Here is a 25,055-nt window from a genome sequence, read left to right as displayed (position 1 = left end):
AAGGTCAGTTTGAAAGGGAAAACCCTAGAATAAAGCGACTATGTAGGGGATTAGTGGCATAGGTTAGGAAAGAGGTGGTGAGGATTCAAATTAGGCCACTGAAAGCAGAGAACAGGGATACATTTTTAAAGTATTTTGGGGATAGAACTGGTATTATGGAGGATGGGTTAACAGTTGGATATGTATATAAGAAGGAAAGAGTAGAAGATAGTGGAGGTTTTTAGCCTACATAATTGAAGATGGTGATATTATTAACTGATATAGGAAACACATAAGGAAATGCTAGGGGCTTGTTTTTTTTTTTTTTTTTCTTATTTATTTATTTATGTTCTTTTTAGGTTTGATGGAGGGGAGAGTAAAGATCTGTAATAACTATGTCAGATTTGCCTTGCCATCAGTATCCCAGTTGGGAAATGTTCAGTTTGGAAATACAATTTAGGGGAAAGATAAGCTTAAAGATTCAGCTTGAGAATCATTCACTTAAATTCTTAGTTGAATGGATGATGTTGGTGAGGGAATTTGCAGGTAAGAAGAAAATAAGGCCACAAGTAATGACTTTTCCATGGGTTGTTTGTCAGCTCTGAGAGAATGATTAAGAGGTTAAACTGTGCTTTTTGACAACTTTGAAGGGCTGAGAAGGCAGGAATTGGTGTCTAGGTATCTGGGACCTATAAAGGGGGAGGATACCTTGCTTCCCTTGCATTGTGTTAGGGCTTATACTACCAGAGCTACATCTTAGTAGCAGGGGTCCATTGGAAGTGTACATAGACCCTCACAGAGCCTGTAATTCCGTTTCAGAATACCTCAGTCCTTGACTTGGATTGCTAGTCCTCATCGGTGCCCGGACAAGCAAGTATAATTTTTTTGTGGAGAAAGATAGCACCATTCTAGACTTCAGGTTGTTTCTATAAACAAAATAAATACAACACTGGGGACACAGTCAAGGGGTAAAAAAATAGACATAGAAGGAGATGTAACAATATATATTGAAACCAGAAATAACAGACAATAGAAACAGATCCATAGAACTTTAGAAAATAAAAGGATCTGATATGGACTGTAAAATACTATGCTTTATATATTTAGCACAATAAGCAAAATGGAGAATTTTGTCAGAGAGAGCTGGAAACCATAAAACACATTGTATGGAAGTTTTAGAAACAAAAATAAAGTAACCAAAATTAAGAATTCAATGTACAGATTTTAAAGCAGGTTAAACATAGCTGAAGAGAGAATTGGTGAACTGGAAAATGGGTCATAAGAAAATAACCGTGCTGAAGAATGGAGAGACAATAGGATAGAAAATCAAGAGAAAGAGTAAGGGACATTGAAGATATAGTGAGAAGTCTAACATAAATGTAATTGCAGTCCCAGAAGCAAACATAATAGTGTGTCAGAAACAATATTTGAAATGTAAAGGCTTCTAACTTTTCAAAACTGATAAAAGACTCTAAGCCCTAGATTTACCAAAAGGTACAATCCCAAAAAAAGATAGATAGATAGGAATGTACACTGAACACAGTGAAAACAGAAGCCACCAGTGGAAAAAATAAGGGCGGCTTCAAAGGCACAGCAGTTAGGCTGACTGCTGGTTTCTTAATAAAACCAATAAAGCCGTAATACTATAGAATGATAAAGAGATGAAATAAATGTCAGCCTAGAATTCTGTATCTGCCAAAAATGATCTTTCATAGTAGAGGTGAAATGAAGACATTCTCGGTAGAAAATTGAGAGAATTTGCCCCATTTTCTCTCTAAAGGAAGCATAAAAAGTATGGCAGAAGTAAAAATATTTCAGATAGAAGGCAGAAGATACAGGAGTGGAAAGCAAAGAAAAGGGTAAATGTGTATGTGAGTCTAAGTGAATATTAGTTGTTTAAAATAATAATAAGGTCCTATTTGTTTATAATACATATAGAATTAAAATACACAGTAATAGTGCCTTTTAAGTTATCTAATGCTCTTACCTTTTTGGCAAAAGATGGTAAAAATACCAGTTAACGTAAAAGTACCAGTTAATGTTAGACTTTGATAGTTAAGAATGTGTAATCTCTAGGGAATCACCTAAAGAATACTAAAGGAGTGTATAACTTCCAAATAAAGAAGGAAATGAACAATTTTTGAAAATAAGCAGTCTAAAAGAAGGCAAGAAAGTACTAGAAAAAAGAACCCAGTAAGTGGGACAAATAGGGAGCACTTGGTAAGATGATAGATTTAAACCCAGATATTTCAGTAGTTACAGTAAACATAAATCTAATCAGCAAATATTGTCAAATAAAATATAAAAATGAAAGCTAATTTCTTATATTTTCTAATAGACTTATCTAAAGCATAATGACACAGAAAGAATGAAAATAACAGTTTGGGGGAAAAATGCAGCATGCAAACAACAACCAAAAGAAAGTTGGTATTTCTTTATTAATATTAGGTAAAGAATACTTCAAGACAAAAAATGTTACTGCAGATAAAGAGAGACACTAAATATTAATGACACAGCAGTTCTATATTTGTATATACTTAATAACAGAAGCTCAAAAAACATAAATCAAAAACTAACTGAATGATAATGAAAACACAACTATCAAGATTCATGGGATAGGAATTCCCTGGTTGTCCAGTGGTTAGAACTCCACACTTTCACTGCCACGGACCCTTGTTCATTCTCTGATGAGAGAACTGAGATTCCCACGAGCCATGCGGCATAGTTGCCCCACCCTCCCATCCTCCAAAACAGGGGAGACTCTCAAATACTGGTATAAATAGTTTCCTTTTCTCCCTCTTGACTTCCCAAAGTTATATAGCCCATTGCCCTTCAGGTACACCAGATTCTCTACCAAACCTGTGTTGTTACTTGTGTTGCATTTAGGCAATGATACTATTCTTTCGGGCTTCCCTGGTGGCCCGGTGGTAAAGAATCTGCCTGCCAATGCAGGAGATGCAGGTTTGATCTCTGGGTTGGAAAGATTCCTGGCAGAAGGAAATGGCAACCCACTCCAGTTTTCTTGCCTGGGAAAGTCCCATGGACAGAGGAGCCTGGTGGGCTATAGTCCCTGGGGTTGTAAAAGCGTCAAACACGACTTAGCAACTGAACAGCAACAAACAACAGCTCTTCTTTCATACCACTTGTTTTGAGAAATTGGGAAGATATAGAAACAGACTCTACCCTACCATTATTAAGTAGCAGTGTGACATTAAGCAAATTATTTAACCTGAAGTTCCTGTTTTGTGACTTGTAAAATTAGGATTGTGATAATTTCCTCAGAAGTTTGAGGGCTAAATGAGATCACACATGTCAACTGCCTAATACAGGGCCTGGTATGCGGTGAATGCTTAAATGCTCATTTGTCATATATTCAACCAGGGTTTTCTTTCCAGATAGGTTGTATATGTAGAGCCTCATAAAGTTCCCAAAAGAAAGAGGGAAAAGATGCCCTGGCCACTGGCAAACTAGTTGCTAGAAGCCCTCAGCCCCTAGGTTTTCACAGGCTTCGTAGAGGTGAGAGCTAGAGTGGGCACCGGGTGGGGAGTTGGAGGGCGAGTGGGGTTGTGTCTATTCTTGGTCTCTGAATAGATCTACCCTAAGTGTATTCTTTACTCTAAAAATGCATGTGGTTCATTTTTAATGAGAATTAATTATGTATGTTGAAAGGGTAGGCTATCTTTTGAGGGTAAGTATTTGTATTTTAAGCAAATTAAATGAATGTTTTGTATTTTTAAAAAGAAAACTGGGGTATGTATTTTTGGTAGGGAGAGGCATTTGAATAAATACAGGTTCCCATGAAACAAAAGGTTTGACTATCAGATTTCTTACATAGGACATGGAATACATTTTGATGTTTTCAATTACAAAAATTAGATTATAATTATGACTGATTCACATTGTGTATGGCAGAAACCAACACAAAACTATAGGAAAATTTTCCACCAATTAAAAATAAATTAAAAAAAAAATGAATTAGATTTACACAAAAGTTATCTGGACAGAAGTATGGTCCACTGCTGTTTAAAAATGCTCTTGAGTTTCAATTCTGGAATGCTGATGTATTGCCTTGGGAGACGGCCCTGCCTCTCAGTGCGGCTGATGGGAGTCAGTTTCACAGCTGTGATGTCGGTGCTTCAAAAGTCTGTCAAAGGACTTCCCTGGTGGTCCAGTGGTTAAGGCTTTGCCTTCCAGTGCAGGTTGCCCGTGTTCCATCCCTAGTCTAGGAGCTAAGATCCCACATGCCTTGAGGCCAAGAAATCAAAACAAAAAACAAGCAATATTGTAACAAATCCAAAAAGACTTTTTTAAAAATGGCCCACATCTAAAAAGAAAACAGCTCTTTAAAAGATCAAGCAAACCAAAAAAAGTCCAAAATCTGTCAAAGAGTCTTTCCATGGAGGCTGTGAAAGGGAAAGTCGCTCAGTTGTGTCTGACTCTTTGCGACCCTGTGGACTGTACAGTCCATGGAATTTTCCAGGCCAGAATACTGGAGTGGGGAGTCGTTCCCTTCTCTAGGGGATCTTCCCAACTTAGGGATCAAACCCAGGTATCCCACATTGCAGGCAATTTCTTTACCAGCTGAACCACCAGAGAAGCCCAAGAATACTGGAATAGGTAGGGTATCCCTTCTCCAGTGGATCATCCCAACCCAGGGATCGAACTGGGGTGTCTTCTGCGTGGCAGGCAGATTCTTTACCAGCTGAGTTACCAGGGAATCCCACGGAGGCTATAGAAGAACCTATTCAATTGTACACCTACCTGACACATTTTTTATTTTTTAATGAGAGAAATAATTTTAAAGGAATCTTTAACTGAAAACATTGTCTGTGGTAATTTAGAACCACCCCTCAGCATGTGTTTTAGAGAGATGAACGGTGTCATCTGTTCTTCATGTACTGTGGCCGCAAGGCTGACGTTTTATATACTTTTGCAGATGAGCCTCTCTGTGAGTGTCACGAGCAGTTACCAGTCTATCATGCACAGAGTAGAAAGGGCAGAGCCAAACTGTAAGGGTGTCAGTACGTTATGGCAATAAAATTTTTCACAGCCTCAAATAAAAAAAATACAGTACTTGACAAGTGCATCTGTTTTAAATTATTTCAGATACTATGGAAACAGAATTTCTGTTTGTTCAATTCTCCTGTTAGAAGTGAATTGTGTTTCCAAAGCTGGTTTTCAAGTCAGTTGTTCAGAATTTGGAACTTACTTTCTAAAAAGAAAATGAAATGGTCTGGATTCTTGGGCTAGCTCACATTTTAACCATAAAGGAAATGAAATATTTTACACCGAAAAAGTAGGCTAAAAATTTGAGAGAAAAAATTATTTCTCTCATTAAAAAATTAAAAATGTGTCAGGTAGGTATACAATTGAATAGGTTCCTCTATAACCTCCATGAGATTCCCTGCTTTGGTAGCCCTAACCACCTAATACAATAGAAAATAAAAATTGAAAGAAGAATTCTTTTTGTTTTATGAAGAATATTAAGGATAAGGAAGTCTTCTTACACAAGGTATAGCGGGGAAAGTACAGGAAAAGCTGTGGCCCTCAGGCAAGCTAGGTAAACTCTGACTTCAGTTTTCACATAAGTTAAACTGTGTCTTTGTGGAGCGACATAAGATAATAATGTAAAATTCCTGGTAAAATGACTGGCTTTAAATGAACTCTCCATAAATGGCTGCTCTTAAACAGATACAGGTAGGATCCAAACCCAGGTTTCCTACAAATTCCAAGTCCACTGCCTTGTCCAGCAAGTGGCTATGTTGGGGCAGGAGCGAGGGAGGGGCCGGGAGGCCAGGGTAGAGCTGTCAGTTGTTTGTGTGGAACCACGCCCCACAGACGTGTGGTGGACAGGAGCTCTAGGTCAGATGCCACCCTCCTGGGAGAAGGCTTTTCATGCTCAGGTGTACAAGGGAGCAGCCCTTTTCCCTTCTCTCACTGCTCTCTAGTCCCCACTGCCAGGACCCTGCCAGTACTGGGGGCAGAGACAGGCTCTCTCAGAATCCAGAACTCTCATAGAAAGGGTGACCTGACCTTGGGATGAGAGGAAGTGTGACCTGCAGAGGATTTTGTTGTTGCTCTTGTTGCTTGTTTGTTTTAAGAACAGGAAGAGCTAACACTTACCTGTGCCTAACACATCTCAGGCTCAATCCTGTACCTTTTAACATATTATCTCATTTAGCATTCAAGGCAGCCCTGTGGGGAGCAGGCATTGTTACCCCGTCTTGTAGACCAGGAAAGGAGAACTTACATGATGTGACTGCACGAAGGTGACACAGCTAGGAAATTACAGAGCAGGGATTCACATGCAGGTCTGTCGGCTCTCAGGTGCCCTCTGGGTTCTCAAGGGAATGCATACATGTGGTCATCTACAGTGTGTCCAGCCTTTCTGTCTTTTTATAAACTTTACTGGTTGTGTGCCCTTGGGAAGGAGAGGAATGGAATGCGATTTAGTTTATTAGCACCATTAACTTTAAAAATTGAACAGGATCTGGCTTCCATCCCTCATTTCAAATCGAACCACATAATGGGGATGAAAACATATTGATTAGAGAGAAACTATTTATTAGAGGTAAAATTGTTTACAGTGTAAATAAGCTACATGTTCCATTATACATGACTTGGCCTTTCAACATTTCATAATCTGTTGCATTTAATTAGGCACAATACATAAAGTATGCATCACAAGTAAACATTGGAAACACAATGGCAAATTTTTCTAAGATCTGTGCTTCGTAAATTTTCAGTTTGCTAATCTCAGTAATTATGTTTTGGTGTCAGCTGCTGCTTTTCCAAACAAGTGCTGATTCTCTCCCTTAAGTCTTTAAGGAATCCAAACTGAGGATGAACTCTAAAGTTCTGCACTTCTCCCTATTGAAGATTCAGTCATAAAGTAATAATTTTTCTCTTTTATTTAACATTATTATTAAAATGGTAAATAAATGGAGTGATAGAATTTAAAATGTAAGGTACAGTTAATGCTAATTAATAAATTGGCTTTCAGTGACTATAGAGACATTGTAGATGGTCTAGCTTTTAAAATTTGAATGACATTTTTTTTTTTCTTTTTTCGACATTTTTCTTAAAGGCAAAGCAATCTGGGGAACTTTAGTGGTTTGAGAATTACAAAGTATCTGATTTTAATTATTTCAAGAATTCTCAGACCTGCCAACCCCATCCTTCAGATAGAATACAGGAATGGGATTTTTGAGTCCTGTAGCTGTGTGCGCCTGGCAGCTACACTCTTCAGGATTATTAAATGACTTCTAAGTGACTTCTTTTTTAAAAAGAAGATTGGTTACATTTTTCATTGAAAAGTGCATGTTTTTTTAAAGTCTTTTTTTCTAATAAAAAAAACAACCCAGCAATTACTCATCTGAAATCAATTTGAATATTTGAAAACACATAGAAAAACACAAAATTAGAATTTACTTGTAAATCCATTCCAAAAGATAAAAGACGCGTGTCCTAGTACTTTTTGTATGCATACATGTATGTGTATGTTTGCATGTACACACCTATGTATGTCTATGTGTATTTTTACCCCACCTCAAATTCTCATTCTCTATGAGAAGGAAGAAAAAGCCCTTTCCTTTTCTTTACAATACATTGTGAATAGTCCCCCCCTTGTCAATAAATACTTGTCTTCAACATTTTTAATCAGTGATCATATTCCATTATACAGATGTGCTATAAATTAATATCACCTCTTTTTACTATTTTAAGTAAGATTGTAACAAATCTCTTTCATATGTATCTGTAAATATTTACTCAAGATAAATTCTAAGTAATGCTGAATCCAAGCATATGTATACCCATATTTGCTGGCTGGCTTTATGGAAAGGTTATACTAAATAATAAGTAAAATGTGTCTACTGCTCTCAGTTTGTTTCTTTACATGTTTTTGATTTCCTGATGTGACAAATTTGTTCTTTGTTGAGCTCCTAAAGGTCACTGTGACACATCAAAGTGACTGCCTGAGTGAGCCTTGTTTTTACAACTCAAGGTCTTCCCTAGATGCATCCCATCCAAGGGACTTCCACATGTCCTCACACAGAGAAATTAATGCACCCATGGGGCTTCCCTGGTGGTCCTGTAGTTGGGACTCCAGGCTTCACTGTCGGGAATGTGGGTTCTCTCCCTGGTTAAGGAACTAGGATCCCACATACTGCACAGTGCAGCCAAAAAATAAATTAATTAATTAAGGTAAATAAATAAAAGAAGAAGTTAATGCGAACAGAGTGTGCCTGCTCACTTAAGGCAGCAGTCTTTTTTTTTTTTAATTCCAGATATTTTTTATTTCTTCAAATTTATTTGTCAGGAGTGACTGAAATAAAAAATTAATTGGTTCTCATCGTCGTCATGGAAAAGGCAGCAGTCTTAAATGAGAGTGCACATGCTTCACGGAGTAGCTGAAGATTTTCCCAGAGGGCACAAGGGCAGGCATGGTTTTAAAAGGGTTTCACTGGTCAGCTTTCCTTTTCCTGTGTATGTATATGTGTGTGTGTGTGTGTGTGTATAAATGTATATATACATACTCCTTCCTAAAACCCGGTTGCCTCAGAAAGCTGCTGGAGTAAAAGTTCATGTGGTTGTCCTTTTTCCTCTTCCCCTTTCCATCTGTTCTTTTCCCACTTTATGAAATAGGTACTCCACTCATTGCCCAAAGGTGTGAGACCCTTTCTGGTGCTCAACAAAGGATTGTGTGAATTACTGGTGTTAACTAAACCTCCTTCCGTCAGCACTTTATAACCCAGCACCCTTCTGCTTAAGAAATGCATGTGTTGATTCTGAATTGAAGAATGTGTTCAAAGTATTCAGTGGTTTACAAATAAGTTAGTGAATCAGAATTAAACCAGTGTTCCCTTCTGAAGAACTCTGACTTCATAAGGGGGAATTTCAATGCTGATAAAGGTAGAACTTTTAACAATAAAGTGTTTTATTCAGCTACTAAAAAAATAAATGAATGTGTGATAAAACCTTATTTTTGATGGTCAAAGTAAGTATTATTTATCAAAATAAGTATTTGTATTGCTTTGATTAATTTTAGACTCCCTGTACTGATAGCTTAATCCAGAACATGTTAAGCGTGTAGAACCTTATAATTACAGGAAATAAAAAAGAGTTTAAAATTTTCAATTTCCATATATTACTTGTAAAACATAAAAGTATATTGCATTAATGTAATATGGGAGGGAAATGAAATGGAAATACAGTTCCAAAAACAAAAGAGAACACAAAATTTTTGACTATTAAAGAAAAACAAGTTTATATGTTTTTAAAATGGATAGTGGGTATCAATTTGCTATTTATATTTGGTTGGATGCATTTTAAAGAACAGCGTTAGAGTTTTATTTTAAAATGTCAACATTTATGGCATACTAAAATAACATTGTTTATAACTGTAAGCTCATAATGAAAAATTGTAGATGCCAACTTAAAAAATGTACAAAGGAGAAAAAAATGTATGAGCAAGTACCTGATTTTTCACCTTTTTTAAGGCAGTATTCCAGCAAAAGATGTGCAGACTACTAATATGGGACAGGTCCCTAGACAAAAGGCTGCCTCACCTGGCTTCAGGTGGTCTCATGGGAACTGTTCCCCGCAACCTCAGTCTCCCTTCCACTTCGTGAGCCCTGGGGTGGTGTGGGTGGTGAGAGCCCCAGCAGAGCTCCTTTTCAGGCTTTCCCTGGTCTGGAGCACTCTCCCCTCTCCTGTTTCTTAGCCAGAGGCTGCTGGTCTGTCAGGTGCTTCACCCTGGTACCCATGGCTTCTCCCTCTCTCTCGGCTCCCTTGTTCTCCACAATGAAAGTGTTCCTCACTTGTTAGACCTCACTTTTTCCAGAAACACTCCTTGCAGAAACACCCCTTGATTCCCCTTTCCTCTTTTCCTTTAGAATGGTGTCTCCTTCCCCTTTCATTATAAAAGAGAGGTTAAGAAATTAAGGAAAGGGGAGTCAAGTTAGAAAGTAGAAAAAGTCTCTGGGATCTTGGAGAGGTCCAGGTAGATGGAGGCAGCTTATGTTTTTGGCTTCTTTGTTTGAACAGGACTTCTAGAGGTTTGTACCTCTGAAATATGGAGTCTCAGTAGAAATACTATTGAATTGAATTGAAGCTGAAGTCCAGTTCAAATTTCACCTTACCTTTGAATTCTCCTTTGATTTCCCAGACCTGCTGGGGCTTATCTTCCTCCAGATTCCTTGTGCACTTAGAGTCCATTCTCTGCAGTTTAGTCTGTTATCACAACCATCATGCAATTTTTGTTAATTATTTTAGTGTGTAGCATTGTTTTTATGACCAGATTGTAAGTTCTAGGCAAGTAGAAGTTCCTGTTTATTTTTTTTTGTCTCCCCATGGCACCTAGTACAGCACTGACTGTAACACATATTCAATAAACACACCTCAGTTGATTGTTAAAAAGGGGGGGAAATTGATGGGGAGTTCTGGGGTTGAAATCTGGATTTGTCACACTTCACTATATGATTTAGGGTCACTTGTGTGTAGTCTGCATCTCTTGATTCTTCATTGATAAAACATGGGTGACAGTGCTAATTAATAGTATTAGGTAATCACTATGGGCCCAAATCATTAATGTACCTAACATTTCTATGAGAAATATATTACTCTTCTTATTATTGTTCTCACTGTATATGAGAGGCATACTTAAATAATCTGTCCAGGGCCACTCATGGTAAATAACAATGTGGATTTGAAACCAGACCAAATCCCAAGTATTTATCCAATATGTGATACTGCCCACATCTGATGTATCTACCTCAGAGTTAAAGATTCCAAGTGAGTAGAAGGCACTGGGTGTATTTTTGAAAAAAGTAAAAAAGTGATACAGAAGTTGAATTTAGTTACTGTATTTGGAAAGCATTTTTACTTTTCTCCCCAGCTTTATTGAGCTATAACTGAAACATAACACTGTTTAAGGTGTGCAGCAGGTTGATACAATACATTTAAAAACTGCAAAATAATTACTGCACAGTGTTAGCTACACTACCTCCATCCCATAGTTACCATTTGTTTTTCCTGGTGACAACACTTAAGATACACTCTCTTTGCAGCATTCAAGTGTGTGGTACAGTATTATTAGCTATAATCAATCCCTGGTAACTTCCACTCTACTCTGCTTCTCTGAGTTTGTCTTTTTTAGATTGCACATTTAAAAACATTTTAATTTTTTCCAGTTTGTAGGTCATCTTTTCATTTATGGTTTCCTTTGCTGTACAAAAGCTTGTAAGTTTGATTAAATCCCATTTGTTTATTTTTTGCTTTTCTTTATATTGCCCTAGGAGACTGACCTAAGAAAACATTGGTACAATTTATGTCAGAGAATGTTTTGCCTATGTTCTCTTCTAGGAGTCTGATGGTATCATGTCTTATTTAAGCTTTCAAGCCATCTTGAGTTTCTTTTTGCATCTGATGTAAGGGTGTGTTCTGATTTCATTGATTTACATGTGACTGTCCAACTTTCCCAACACCTGCTGAAGAGACTGTCTTCTCCCCATTATGTGTTCTTGCCTCCTTTGTCAAAGCTTAATTGTCCATAGGTGTGTGGGTTTATTTCTGGGCTTTCCGTTCTGTTTCATTGATCCATATGTCTGTTTTTGTGCCAGTACCATGCTGTTTTGATTACCATAGCTTTTTAGTATTATCTGAAGTCTGAAAGGGGTATGCCTCCTGCTTTGTTCTTTTTTCTGTGAATTGCTTTGGCAATTCTGTGCCTTTTATGGTACCATGTAAATTTTCGAATTATTTGTTCTAGTTCTGTGAAAAATGTCATGGGTAATTTGATAGGAATCACATTAAATCTATAGATTGTTTGGGTAGTTTGGCCATTTTAAAAATATTAACTCTTCCAATCCAAGAGCATGGGATATCTTTCCACCTTTGAGTCACTGTCAGTTTCTTTTATTAATGTTTGTGGCTCTTAGCAAATCTTTTACCTCCTGTGTCAGGGTTACTCCTAAATATTTTTTTATACGATTTAAAAGGGGTTGTTTGTTTACAGTCCCTTTCTTATGTTTCCTTTTTAGTGTCTGATATGACCAACAAAGGCTTACCTTCCAAAATATACAAACAATTTATACAACTCATAACCAAAAAAACAAACAACCCAATAAAAAAAATGGGCAAAAGACCTAAATAGACATTTCTCCAAAGAAGACGTACAGATGGCCAATAGGCACATGAAAGGAGGCTCATCATTTCTAGTTATTAGAGACATGCAAATCAAAATTTAGATAGATGGTGGCGATAACCCTATATGCAAAACAGAAAAAGAGACACAGAAATACAGAACAGACTTTTGAACTCTGGGGGAGAACGTGAGGGTGGGATGTTTTGAAAGAACAGCATGTATATTATCTATGGTGAAACGGACCACCAGCCCAGGTGGGATACATGAGTCAGGTGCTCGGGCCTGGTGCACTGGGAGGACCCTGAGGAGTCGGGTGGGGAGGGAGGTGGGAGGGGGGATCGGGATGGGGAATACATGTAACTATATGGCTGATTCATGTCAATGTATGACAAAACCCACTGAAATGTTGTAAAGTGATTGGCCTCCAACTAATAAAATAATATTAAAAAAAAAAAAAAAAAAAAAAAAATAAAACTATAAAGAGGTACCACCTCACACTGCTCAGAATGACCATGATTAAAAAGCTTATAAATAACAGATGTTGGAGAAGGTGTGGAAAAATGAGAATCCTCTTACACCATTGGTGGGAATGTAAATTGGTGTAGCCACTATGGAAAACAGTATTGAGGTTCCTCAAAAAACTAAAAATAGAGTTACCATATGACCTAGCAGTCCCTTTTCTGGGCGTATACCAGACAAAGCTGTAGTTCAAAAAGATACATGCACCCTTAGGCTTGTGGCATCACTATTTACACTAGCTAAGACATGGACACAACCTGGATGTCCACCAACAGATGAATGGACAAAGAAGGTGTGGGGTGTGTGTATGTGCATATGCACAGATTGAAATATTACTCAGCTATGAGAAAGAAGGAACTAATGCTGTATGCAGGAACATGGATGGGTCTAGAGATCACCATACTAAGCGAAGTAAGTCAAAGACAAATACCGTATGATATCACTTATATGTGGAATCTAAAATATGACAAAAATGAACATATCTATGAAACAGAAACATACTCAGAGATGAAGAGAACAGACTTGTGGTTGTCAAGGGGGAGGAAGGATTGGGGAAAGAAGGATTGAGAGTTTGGGATTAGAAGATGCAAACTAGTGTATATAAACAACAAGGTCCTACTATATAGTATAGGGAAGTATATTCAGTGTCCTGTGATAAACCATGATAGAAATGAACATGAACAAATATATATGTGGCTTCCCAGGTGGTGCTAGTGGTAAAGAACCCGCCTGCCAATGCAGGTAGACATAAGAGACTCCAGTTCGATCCCTCAGTCGGGAAGATCCCCTGGAGGAGGGCACAGCAACCCACTCCAGTATTCTTGCCTGGAGAATCCCATGGACAGAGGGGCCTAGTGGGCTACAGTCCATGGGTCGCAGAGTCGGATATGACTGAAGCAACTTCGTACACACACAAATGTGTAACTGAATCACTTTGCTGCTCAGCAGAAATTAACACTAAACCAACTTAGATAAAATATTTTTTAAAAAGGAAAACATTTTACTTTTTAAAGGCAGTTGGCAGTCTGCAGCTGAATAGAGTCAGGGGAATGCATGGCTATAGTAAATGGGAGGTAACAGAAGCTTTTCCAGTCACTTCTTGGCCTTGCAGAAGGGCTCCAGAAAGTCAACACCCTGCAAAGTGCTCACTACTCATCCCCCTGATTGCCAGAGGCACACAGCCTAGGAGCTGGTAGTGATAAGCATCAGTAGGAGGGGGAGAGTGCTTGTGTTTTTATTCTCATATTTAATTGATCTTAAAATTCTTGCCCAGCCCTTTGCCTTCTGCACAGTTCAGAGTCATGAATCCTTGATATGCAGCTCAAAAGAGAAGCACGGGACAAAAGATTCCCTTTCTCTCCACCAATTTCCTGCCCGTGTTTCTATTCTGGGGCCAACTTACAGACCATTCCAGTTCAAAGATAGAGTAAGCTCTGCTCTCCTCCAAGCACGTGTGTACAGCCTGACTCCACTGTGAGCCCTGCCTAGGGGGTACTGCATGTGCTCTGTAGCTTTTGGTGCTTCCTACTGGCTGACTTTTGCAACTAGTTGTATCCATCTGTTTTTAAAAGGTGAAAAAGAACTCCTGAATTTAGGTGTCTTTAAAAGGTGAAAAAAAAAAAAAACTGAATTTAGGTGTCCATTTCTACATTAATTACACTGATCCCAGTTGCAGCAATGTGGTCTTAATAGCTGATAGCTGCAATACCCAAATCTGTGATATCAGAATGTGACGTGCATATTTTAATTTGAGAAATAGTTTAACATTTTTAGATATTCATTTAGATGTGGTTATGCAGGTTAAACATAACGTATGATCACTGCTTCTTTCATTGCTTCCAATTAAACCTTGCTTGTTAGTTTAACCTCTAGGTAATCCCATCAAACAATTGATGTCAAGGAAACACTGCCCACAGTAGCTTCGGATGAGTGGCCATTAATTTTAATTGCCTTGATATTAAAGATTAAGAAGTATTGGGACTAGCAGAATAGAAACGATCTGATGTCAAGCAAATCCACTTGCTAAAGCTTCCCCAGGCTGCTGGTGATATTAAAATTTTACTATGAGAATTAAATAAACCTTTATTAGTGATGACTGTTGTTTGATTGGTCCAGGGGTATGCATAAACACAGGATTCTTACATATCTGGAGATGAGACCTTCAATGGTATGGAGATTCCTCAATTATGAAACTGTTAATAAAGCTGTAATCTGATTTTCCTGGCTAGGTTTCATTAATGTATTATAGCTTCTCTGATTGTCAAGGTAATATTAACTACAAAGTATGGAATCCAACAGAGAATTGTTTAGAAGAAGAGAATTCTAAAATGGGCCTTTGTTGCTAAATTCAGAGTTGGGGAATTTTCATTAATTATGCTTAAGAAATGCCAAATTCCCTCTCAGCCAGGAATATCTCCCTTTCCACTATATATTCAATATTTAACTCTTTCAAAGGCCTGACAGTCTTAATCAGACAAGCTAGAGTGATGTTGTATATTGAAGGGGGATCTTGTGTGGCAGCTCTCTAGGTCTGCCTTCTGAGCTGAGGACATGCTTGTGAAAAGTAGGGTAGGCTTGTGAAAGTAAGGGCTATGAGAACTTGCTTTAACAAGCATAACCAGAACGAATACCATTAGGGTTATTTTCTATCTTAATTTAGAACCTTTATTTTTAGAGACATAATTCTGGTATGGGCATGAATCTCATAGTCACTGAGGCTGCCTTCTCCTGGTGCAAAATTCCCTCCCAGAGCGTCTGCCTCCATCCTCCTAGAGGCCTGGGCCCCACCTTAGCATCATGTCAGCCTCTCCCTCTTCCCTGACCTCCATTGTGAGTCAGTGGCCAAATTCTGCCTATTTGTCTTCCATGACCTCTGCCCTTTCCACAGCCCCTGTTCTGCCTGGCCACGGGCCCTCATCACTTGTGTACCCTCCTAACTCTGCCACCCAGCAGCACGCCCTACACTAATGCCCCAAACACCTGCCACGAGCAGACGGGGCCGAAAGAAGGCAGAGTGGAGTTGGGTCCCTCAGGGTTGTGTGAGAGCCTAGTATTGTGACAGCCTCGATACTGGAACTAAGGCCCATACGTGGAATTGGAAGGGAACCAGATGTTAGTTCTGAGTAAAGTACTGTGTATCCATCGGAGTTGCCTACAGTGGAGTCAGATTCAAAGTGAGTACCACGTCGCTGGTGGTGGAGATGCCGTGACACAAATAGAAAATAGAGAAGGAGGTGCAGGTTTAAAGAAAACCCAAGTTCCATTTGAGACCTATTGAGTTGCAGATTGTGGCAGAACATTTATAAGAAAATGTCTTAAAAATCGAGAACTGAAATTCTTCATAGAAGTTAGGGATAGAGGTGGAAGTCTGGTTCACAGAGACTATAGTTGAAATTGTTAATGGATATAAGATCGCTTAAGGAGAAAGAAGAGAGCTAAGAGCTGAGTCTTGGAGAAAGTGTGTATATGCGCACACACACACACACACACACACCATAGTGTGTCAGGGAAGGAGAAGCAGAAGCATAATGTCAGAGGTGATAATTACAAGTGTCAGATGCTGCTGAGTGGTAAAACAAGTTGAGAGAGAGAAGGTCATTAGATTTGGAACAGGTGTGAGGCCTGTGTGATGACAATCAACCACCTAGCCTTGAGATTGTTAAGATGCTACTTGAGAAAATGTGTGCAAAAGGCTTTGTGTAATGCTTGGTGCAAAGGAGATGCTTGTTAAATAGTTACTATTCCCACCACTGTTTGAAATGAAGGAAAGAAGGGACACATATTCCTTCCTTGTGGGTGAGGGAGACGACAGTGGAACAGAAATGGCTGGGAAGGCCTGATCTGCAGCATATTTGCTTCCTGACGAGTTTTGGCTTGTTTCTGTCTGAACCTGTACTCATGGTAACTGCACAGGTCTTCAGCGAATGTGCTGGCATGTGTGTGTACACACTTATGTGCACACAGTGACTCCCCAGGATGGGACTGCATGTGGGCCGCGGCAGGCCAACATTGTCTTCCTCATGTGGCTCCCTTGCCAGGGCTCTCTAGCTTTCCCTGGAAGGATGAGCACCATAGTTTGAGGAATGAGAGATCTATTTCCAAAGCAATTAAAGGCTTGGCAGAGATGGTCAACCAGCGTGCCCACTGATATAAGTTGGGTTGGAGGGCCCATATCACTCACTCCTTATCTTTTCTCAGGGTCCCTAAATAGCCATTCAGTATGAAACTGTGACCCACTCTGCCTGATACCACTGCAACATGCTCCTTTGAAAGATGATTAAGAAATTATTAAAAAGTATTTTTAAACTGTTACTTTAACAAGAGAGAGGTTAGAGCCTTTTACATAGCAAAGTGGGTACCTATTCATACATTTCTGTGTGAGTTTTAGCTTCTTCTTTACTGGAACTACTCAGCTTCCAGGTGCCTGAACACTCAATGTAACTATAAGCAGTGCATCTTGGGCTGAAGTTTTGTTGTCAGTGAAATGTGATGAAATCTGCCTGTTGCCAAGATCCTCCTAAGAGATCTCTTCCATTTGTGCTGGTTGACATCATAAGTAGTTTGCAAAAGAAATAAGTATATTCCACCTGATGAAATCAGCTGCTGATTCTGTATTTGCATTTGACCTTATTGAATTGCTTGAGTTTTCACGTTGTGACCTTCTCACATGTTAACTGGCAGAACTTGAGCAGCCATCTTGGCAGACATACAGTATCTTCTAAGGCAGGAGACAAAGGGGTTTTTCATCCATTATTAATTGATGTTACTCTTTTCAGCAGACCAAACATGATTCTACTGTACAGCTGCCAAAATTGTTCCAGACCCCAAAAGAACAAGTCATTCTTTCACAAGTGTTTCTTATTATTTACCTAACTTAGCAAACGTTTCCTTTCGTTTTTCAGCTCCTTTGGGGATGGGGGGAGGACTAATCATTTATATATGAATTGGTATACGCCAACTGAATATTTTTGATGAACAACACTTCCAGCCATTTTAGTAACTCCAGGAAATGGTCTTATTCCAAGAGTGTTGAGAGGTTTACCAAAAGAGTGAGCGAGCCTCAGCACTATTCTGCTTCATCCCCGAGATGTGATCACAGGCTAGAATCAAGTGTCTCGCAAGGTCTCCCCCGGGGGTCCTACAGTTAGTATCAGAAATTTGATTTTTGTTTCCTCCTTTGACCCTCGCTTCCCCTTACTCACATCCCTGTGATTTATAGGTATCCAACTGGTTTGGCAACAAACGAATCAGGTACAAGAAGAATATCGGCAAGTTTCAGGAAGAAGCCAACCTCTATGCTGCAAAGACAGCTGTGACAGCCGCGCACGCAGTGGCCGCAGCCGTGCAGAACAACCAGACCAACTCGCCCACCACGCCGAATTCTGGTGCGTACGGGTGCTCACTTGCTCCTCGGCTCAGGAAGCCTGAGGCCACATAGCTCTGTCTCACGGGCCAGGACACAAGAGCCATACTGAGGACACAGTGAACTCATAAGAAAGATTTCTATTAAAATGCAGGCTTGTTCCTGGAATCAGTGAATGAGTGGATGACCAGAGGGAGTGCCACTCACTACCAGTAGATCCTAGAACTTTCACACTTAGAAGTGGTTTTTAATAGAGCAATGAGACCCAGTGCTATCCCTAATGATTATTTTAACTATATTTAACTATATATATTTAACTATATATATTAACTGTATATATATTTAACTATATTGTTCCATGTGTCATTTTAAAATCCGTAGTGGTCTGTCAGAGATCAAGTGAAATAGCAGAAGTGGGAAATTGACCTGTTGCTGTGAGTAGTGAGGCGGGAATGCTGGGGTTAGTACCTCAGTGCTTTCTCCCTGATGTGGCTGCAGGCTCTAGTCTGCGGTCCTTACATCTCCTCAGTACCTGTGCTGACTTGGTAGGCTCAGCACGTGATTAGCTGATCAGGACGTGGTTAGCTGTGAGAGATATGGTAGTTAGTACATGGATGCAGTATCTTGGCTCCTTATACAATACATTTTGGCCAAATTTTTTGTGGCATTTTTGATGGAGTTGGAAACATGTTAAAATTACAGGAACTTGAGTAGCAACGAAAGATGTGCAGCTAGCCCAAACAGATGGGCTTAAGAAGCAATTCAAGGGGCTTTTCTAAGGAGATAATTTAAATATAATCTTTAGAAATTCAGAAAGGGAGGGTTTTTTGTTTGTTTTGATGTCTTCTTTTTCCCTCCATCCCACCCCCCGCCCCAAGTTCTTTTTAATGGAACATGGAAACTGATGAAAGTTAGGCAGAGTGGATGGCTAAGAAAGAGCTTCAGGGACTTCCTGGTGGGCTAGTGGTTAAGATTCTGACCTTCCACTCCAGGGGGCACAGGTCAGCCTCTGGTTGGGGAACTAAGATCCCACATGCTTGGTGTGGCTAAGGAAATAGTAAATACATTTTTTTAAATGAAAATAATAAAAGTCTGGAGGAATTTTTTTTTAAAGCTTCAGAAAAATGTTTCTTCTTTGGTTAATTGTCCACCGTGACAGCTAATGATGGTGAGGAGCTCACTTAATGACCAAGTCCTGGAGATAAATGAAAACAAGGGGGTAGTTCCAAGCCAGCTGCTGGGTGTTTCTCTGCTTTGATTCTTCCTTTGTTTCATAGTTGGGTTTCCCCATCACTAAGACTTTTCTAGATGCAAAATGAATCACAGGACCTCACTCCTTGCAGTTATTCTCCATCCTCTTAGATCTAGAAATGCTGTATGTTGTACACAGACTTTCCCTTCTTTACCTCTTCTCCTTTCCCTGCCTCTGGGTCTTTGAGGATTATGTGTGTAGCTCTCTGTTATTCAGCTACTTAACTCTTTCCTTTCCAGGTTCTTCTGGTTCTTTTAACCTCCCAAATTCTGGGGACATGTTCATGAACATGCAGAGTCTGAATGGGGATTCTTACCAAGGGTCCCAAGTCGGAGCCAATGTGCAATCACAGGTAGGAGAAATGCCCCAGCTGGGGCCTTTCTAGCAGGGTAGGGTTTGGGCTCAAAACTCCTTCCTCTCGCCCCACGGAAGTGGTCTGCACATCGTGCAGAGCCTGAGCTGGGTGCTTCCAGACGTGACCCATCTGCCCCACCATTTAATTGAATGAGAAGTCAAGTGAACAGTGACTTTGGATGATTCAAACCTGATACACTTTGTGAATGCATTCGGCTCTGGCTTGAGCTCATGGAGGGGGTTGGGTGCATCTAGCTTCTGTAACAATATAGAACAGAAAAATTGTGTGTGCCAGTGTGTGTATGGTTCTAAAACATATTACTCTGTTTCATTTCTGTATTTTCTTAAAGTCAGAATACAGAAACATGAATTCTTAAAGTATATTCCAGGTTCAGCTGTTTTTCTTATCCTCTTAATGGAAAACAACTACTTGTTTTTATGCATATTTCAGGGGGGTGTGAGAGAGAGTGAGCACTAGTATATATATTTATAAGTATTCACCCACAGTCACACACATTTGGTTGGTGTAGATGAAAAGTTTGCATTGCCATGAAGCTGTTATTGTTTAACTGGCATGAAAAACAGATGTATGAGTTTAAATATGCAAGGAATTGTTGAAATTCTGCCAGTCACATTTGATTGATAAATTTGTCTCTCATTCAAGATGCTAAACCCTCGTGGCACACATAATTCAAATTGTTTCCTTTTGTAAGTGATGATGTTTTAATAGTTTGGGGATGATGAATTTTGTTTTGTCTCACTTCTAGGTGGATACCCTCCGTCATGTTATCAATCAGACGGGAGGCTACAGTGATGGCCTTGGAGGAAATTCACTGTACAGTCCACATAATTTAAATGTGAGTACTCTGGGGAGCAAGACTTGAAGAGCTGTAGGAACAGTGTCAGGTAAACAGTGACTGATAAATAAATTAATGGCCGTTTGACTTGGCTTCTCATCTTTCTGGCGCGTGGGGGAAGGCAGCAGCTTTCCTGTACTTTTATGAGCCCAAACACTGATGTTACCTTCATGCCATTAGAAGCCCTCACAGAGGCCCAGGGTGGCTGGCCTTCTGTCATCAAGAGAGACTTAAGCATCAGCCCATTAAGATGCCATCTTCTGCTGGCTGTGCTGTGTTCCAGGGAGATGGTGAAAACAGGTCATTTATCTTAGACTCCAGCAGTGGGGAAAATTCCCAAACACAGCTCAGGTGAAGGGGATGAGGGCCCCAAGCAGGCTGACACACCAAGCTAAACAAAGATTCCTGTTCTTAAGAGCAACTGGGGGGGAATGGAACATGCTCAGCCTTTTTAATGGCCTCTCAGTTATCAGGTATGGAGGGAATAATTTAAACTTTTGTAACCAATTGACTAAAACTTTACTTTTCCCTCCCACCCTGACATGGATGGAAAATAACAAACAAAGCACCTGAAAGAGTTGATGGGTGTGTTGGGGGGGAGATTGGGTCCCCAGGGTAGAGAGGTAGACAGAATGTAGGATTTCAGACTAGGGAGGAAATGAACTGCCCAACACATAGAGTCAGAAAGAAAATAGATAAAATTCTCCTCTTTTAGGGCCTAGCTTACTCTGAGAGTAAATATTAATGATTTAAAAAGTGATTGAGGATGTTCAATTGTAAAAGGAAAAAAGGACCATTAAATACTCAAATCTTTTACATTGGAAATGTCAAATCTTTCTTTTTGGGTTTATAAATAACTCATAATAACCCACAACAAACCATATAAAAAGCCTTTTAGTTGCATTTCTCCTTTTTCATTTAAGTGTTTTGAAATGCTTCAGAGAATGTGCGATATCCTTATCAACATGATAAAATATGAAACTGTGATTGCCTGCAGCATTTTACAGACATGAATTCCATCTTCGCTGATGAGGCTTGATAAGGCGCTGTTGTATAATACAGTGCATAATCTCAAACCACCAGAGTAAGGATTAATTTATTTTGAAAAAAAGAATGCTTGCTGACAACCTCTCCTCCAGCTGCCACGCTGGGTAAAAATATTGTACATTTGTTGTTTATAAATTTGGATAAAAGAGGAATGATGTTTACTTCAGATGGAATATCTTTAGACTTGTATCTGCGTAAGAGTTTTTCTTTTTCTAAGTAGATTTTCATACCTGAGGGGTGAAAGCAGCTTACCTTTGAGATAGAAAAGAGGATTTCTTCACGTCCACACACACATGTGCTTGTCAGCATCCAACCTACACAGCTAAGGCTTTGAAAATAAACGGCCATAGCTTTATTTATTTATCTTCCTAACCTGGATTGAATGCACCTCCAGCCTGGAAAACCCGTTTGCCTTCGACTCTGGTCAGCTCTGTGAGGTAGTTTGGTTCTTCTCTCTACCCTCTCCTCCCCATTTCTCTGTGGACCTGCAGGGAGGAAAGGTGCTTTATGTGCAGGGCCCTGCATTTAATCTGAAGACTTAAGGGTTCCCTACGAACAACATGTTGGGAGAAGGAGAAATTCCCAGCCCGGGGCTGGGTGAGGAATCTAGACAGAGTTCTTAGCCTAGCGGCATAGGCCTAAAAAGAAGACGTTTTGGGTGGACTCGCGAAACAAGTTACAGGTGGATGTGTGGGAGGCAGGAGGAGACCCCCCGGCCTGCACCCCGGCTGGTGCAGGGGCTCTGGGCCTGGGGCCGTGCAGCAGGAGGCCGGCCTGTGCCGCAGGCTCTGGGTGTCAGCCAGCCCCCCTCGCCGTCTCTCCAGAAAGGCCCGCCCGTCACTCCCACTCAGTGTTCCCCAGCTCACCAGTCCAGCACCTCCCTCTTCTTGACTGACATAAAAATATGTAGCGACAAGCTGTCTGCCACAGCAGAAATCTGATCAGACATTGATTTCAGCAATTGCCTCTATAGGCCGAGACATAAGGCAAATTTGTTTCTGAGCACTGTTACTGCCAGTGCAGGTCTGAGGCAGGAAGGGCCGGCGGCCTGTGAGGAGCACTAGCAACAGCCCGAGTAGGAGCCCCACTTACAGATAATTGGAATCCGGATTTGAATAGTGTGTGCGCCCCAACAGTTCATGCATTTTCATTCTACATGATCCTATTTGGAAGGAAATTCTGGCCTTCATTTTCCAAGGGTTATAGGAGCTGGCTGTCAGGCATGTATAGAAAAAGGTTGGGGGGGACTTCTTCTCTATGGAAACGAGGATTAAGCCGGGTTGAGGCTTGTATTTGTGGAGCTCGAGGTCTTGCCAAAGCATTGCATTGAGCTTCTCCACTGCTCCCTTCTTATAAGTTTTTTTAATTTTTTTTGGAGTCACTTGATTTTTACCAGCAAATCAAAGACCGAGTGAGGTGCCAGCTTCAGACCAGCTGAAGCCCTCCTTCAGCGTGCTGACTTATTGCCAAGTCTTTACTTGGTAGGATGGATTTGTTTTACATGCATTTAATCCCACTTTAACACATGCTTCAAACTCCTGCCAAAGTGGGTTTAGAAAATACATTTTGCTAATGCATCTTTGCTCTCATGTTGTCATCAGGGTATTTTCAGTCGGGGAGTAGAATTAATATGGAGACGTGCACCAATGAACTGTGCTTCTCCTTTCAGGCTAATGGAGGCTGGCAGGACGCAACAACTCCATCTTCTGTGACTTCTCCTACCGAAGGCCCAGGAAGTGTGCACTCCGATACCTCTAACTAATCTCCGGCAACACTTTTCCCTGAGCTGACATGCCTTGATCCGTGCATTCAGAGCAATAGGAGGAAAAGGAAAGCGCTTTTTGTAGCCCACCATCTACAGCTTTACTGTAAAACCTTGTCTTATTAGAGAACTTGGTAAATCTGTTTTTTAAGGAATCATAATCATTTGTATTTATACTTAAAAAACACACAATGTTAAAAAAGCACTTTATCCAATTAGGCCAAGGTTTAACATTGTTGACAGTCCTGTAGCTATTTTATCATAATTTATTATCAATATTTTACATGAATGGTTTCTCACTTGCCAATTACTTGGCCTTAAGGGTAAAAAAGTACCATATATGCTAAACCTCAATCGTTAAAGCAGATACAAAGACTCACCTCACCTAAATTGAACTTCTTGCATATTTCCATCGCAGACTTGGATTGTCCTTCTTTCATATCACTAATGGAGTTGGAATAAAGGAGCTGTTTGGCTAACTGTTAATGATGGTTGTGTTTGAGAATCTTCCTCGTCACACTTGTGTTTCGATTTCTTATGTTACGATTAGATCAGAGACCGGTAGCATCTTTTCTCTCTCTGAAAGCACCGGTGCCCAGAGTCTGCTCGGTAATGACATTATGGATCCAGATTGTTTTGAGAGATGAAGATCCTTGCTGCTGATACAGGTGACCACGAGATCCGTCTGGGGGTTTTATATGGTGTGCGCTGGGTGCTGCACAGACTTGTCAAGGTTTGCTACGTCCTCTGGGCATCCACACAAAGGCCCTGCTCTCTGGAGTGTTGTATATAGTGTAGCAAAAGAGTATTTATACATCTCACCAATCAAAACACAGCTTTATTACCTCATGCGAACTCATACGAACCAATAGAATTTCAACATGTTCTGTAGCTTAGAGTGCTCACTTACTACCTCTGAACAATACTCACGCTGTAGTTTGTCTCTTTCTTATCTTTTTGCATCTTGTAATTAACTCTTTGTTTCTCTTCATAAAATGTAATGTACATTGTAATCTTTTAAAAGAAAAATCAGGGTTGCATTTGCAACTTTTAAAAAACCGAGAGTGGAAACATTGGGTCTTAAATTAACACAGGATCAGTAAAACTATTGTAAATACTGAGAAGCATTTTGAATGTTCTTCATCTTGTTACTAATCCATGCAAAAAAGAAAAAGAAAAAAAAAAGCGATGACTAATTGTGATGCATTCAGATTTCAGTATTCAGTACTGTATATTTCACCCTGTGTAATAGGGCCCCCTCTCCTTTCTCTTTTTGTATTGTATGCGATTCTGAAACTGATTGAGTCATGAAAATAATTTGTGGCGGTGATTCTAATGTATTAAAAAACGTTTCGTGTTCCTTTCTAACTGGATTACGCCCTGGATTGAAAAAGTCTTCCTCGTGGTAGTTATATGTAGTTTCAAACATGAATAAACTTTTTGCTTTCATGATTAAATGTTGATGCAAATTTCTTACCCCACCACGTGAGTCAGTCTGTGCAGGCTGATGAGAAAACCCTCCTAGAAGCCTGAGCATATAAATGCGTAACCTGTTAGAGGGACTCGGAGACGAGTCCACATGAGGCTGGAGTGGCTGACCACACTCTGCAGGCTCTAGGTCTGCTGCCAGACCACTGTGAGGTGTCCTCACTTGACACTTACACTCTAAGATTACCACAAGGAAAATACCGTCCCCGTTTCACAGATTAGGAAACTGCAGTTCATAAAAGTTAAACAGATGCCACAAAGTCAAAAGCCAACAAGGGCCACGCTTGGAG

The 25,055-nt window shown here is 39.9% G+C and overlaps 1 protein-coding gene across 3 annotated transcripts in view; it reads left to right on the top strand.

Moving 5' to 3' along the window:
• The window catches only part of PBX3 (PBX homeobox 3), a 218,068-nt gene extending 193,334 nt beyond the window's left edge, over window positions 1–24,734 (top strand). For 2 of the 3 annotated variants that reach the window (XM_065928440.1, XM_065928442.1), the window contains exons 6-9: window positions 17,862–18,027; window positions 19,497–19,609; window positions 20,379–20,468; window positions 23,185–24,734. In XM_065928440.1, coding sequence (XP_065784512.1) covers window positions 17,862–18,027; window positions 19,497–19,609; window positions 20,379–20,468; window positions 23,185–23,277 — 462 coding nt within the window. In that variant the 3' untranslated portion in view covers window positions 23,278–24,734. The remainder of the gene's footprint in view (window positions 1–17,861; window positions 18,028–19,496; window positions 19,610–20,378; window positions 20,469–23,184) is intronic. The other variant, XM_065928443.1, reaches the window with a different exon arrangement.
• The last annotated feature ends 321 nt before the right edge of the window (window positions 24,735–25,055 follow it).

The sequence above is a fragment of the Muntiacus reevesi genome, chromosome 3, assembly GCF_963930625.1.
Source record: "Muntiacus reevesi chromosome 3, mMunRee1.1, whole genome shotgun sequence".
NCBI lineage: Eukaryota > Metazoa > Chordata > Mammalia > Artiodactyla > Cervidae > Muntiacus > Muntiacus reevesi.
This window is presented reverse-complemented; position numbering and strand designations above follow the sequence as displayed.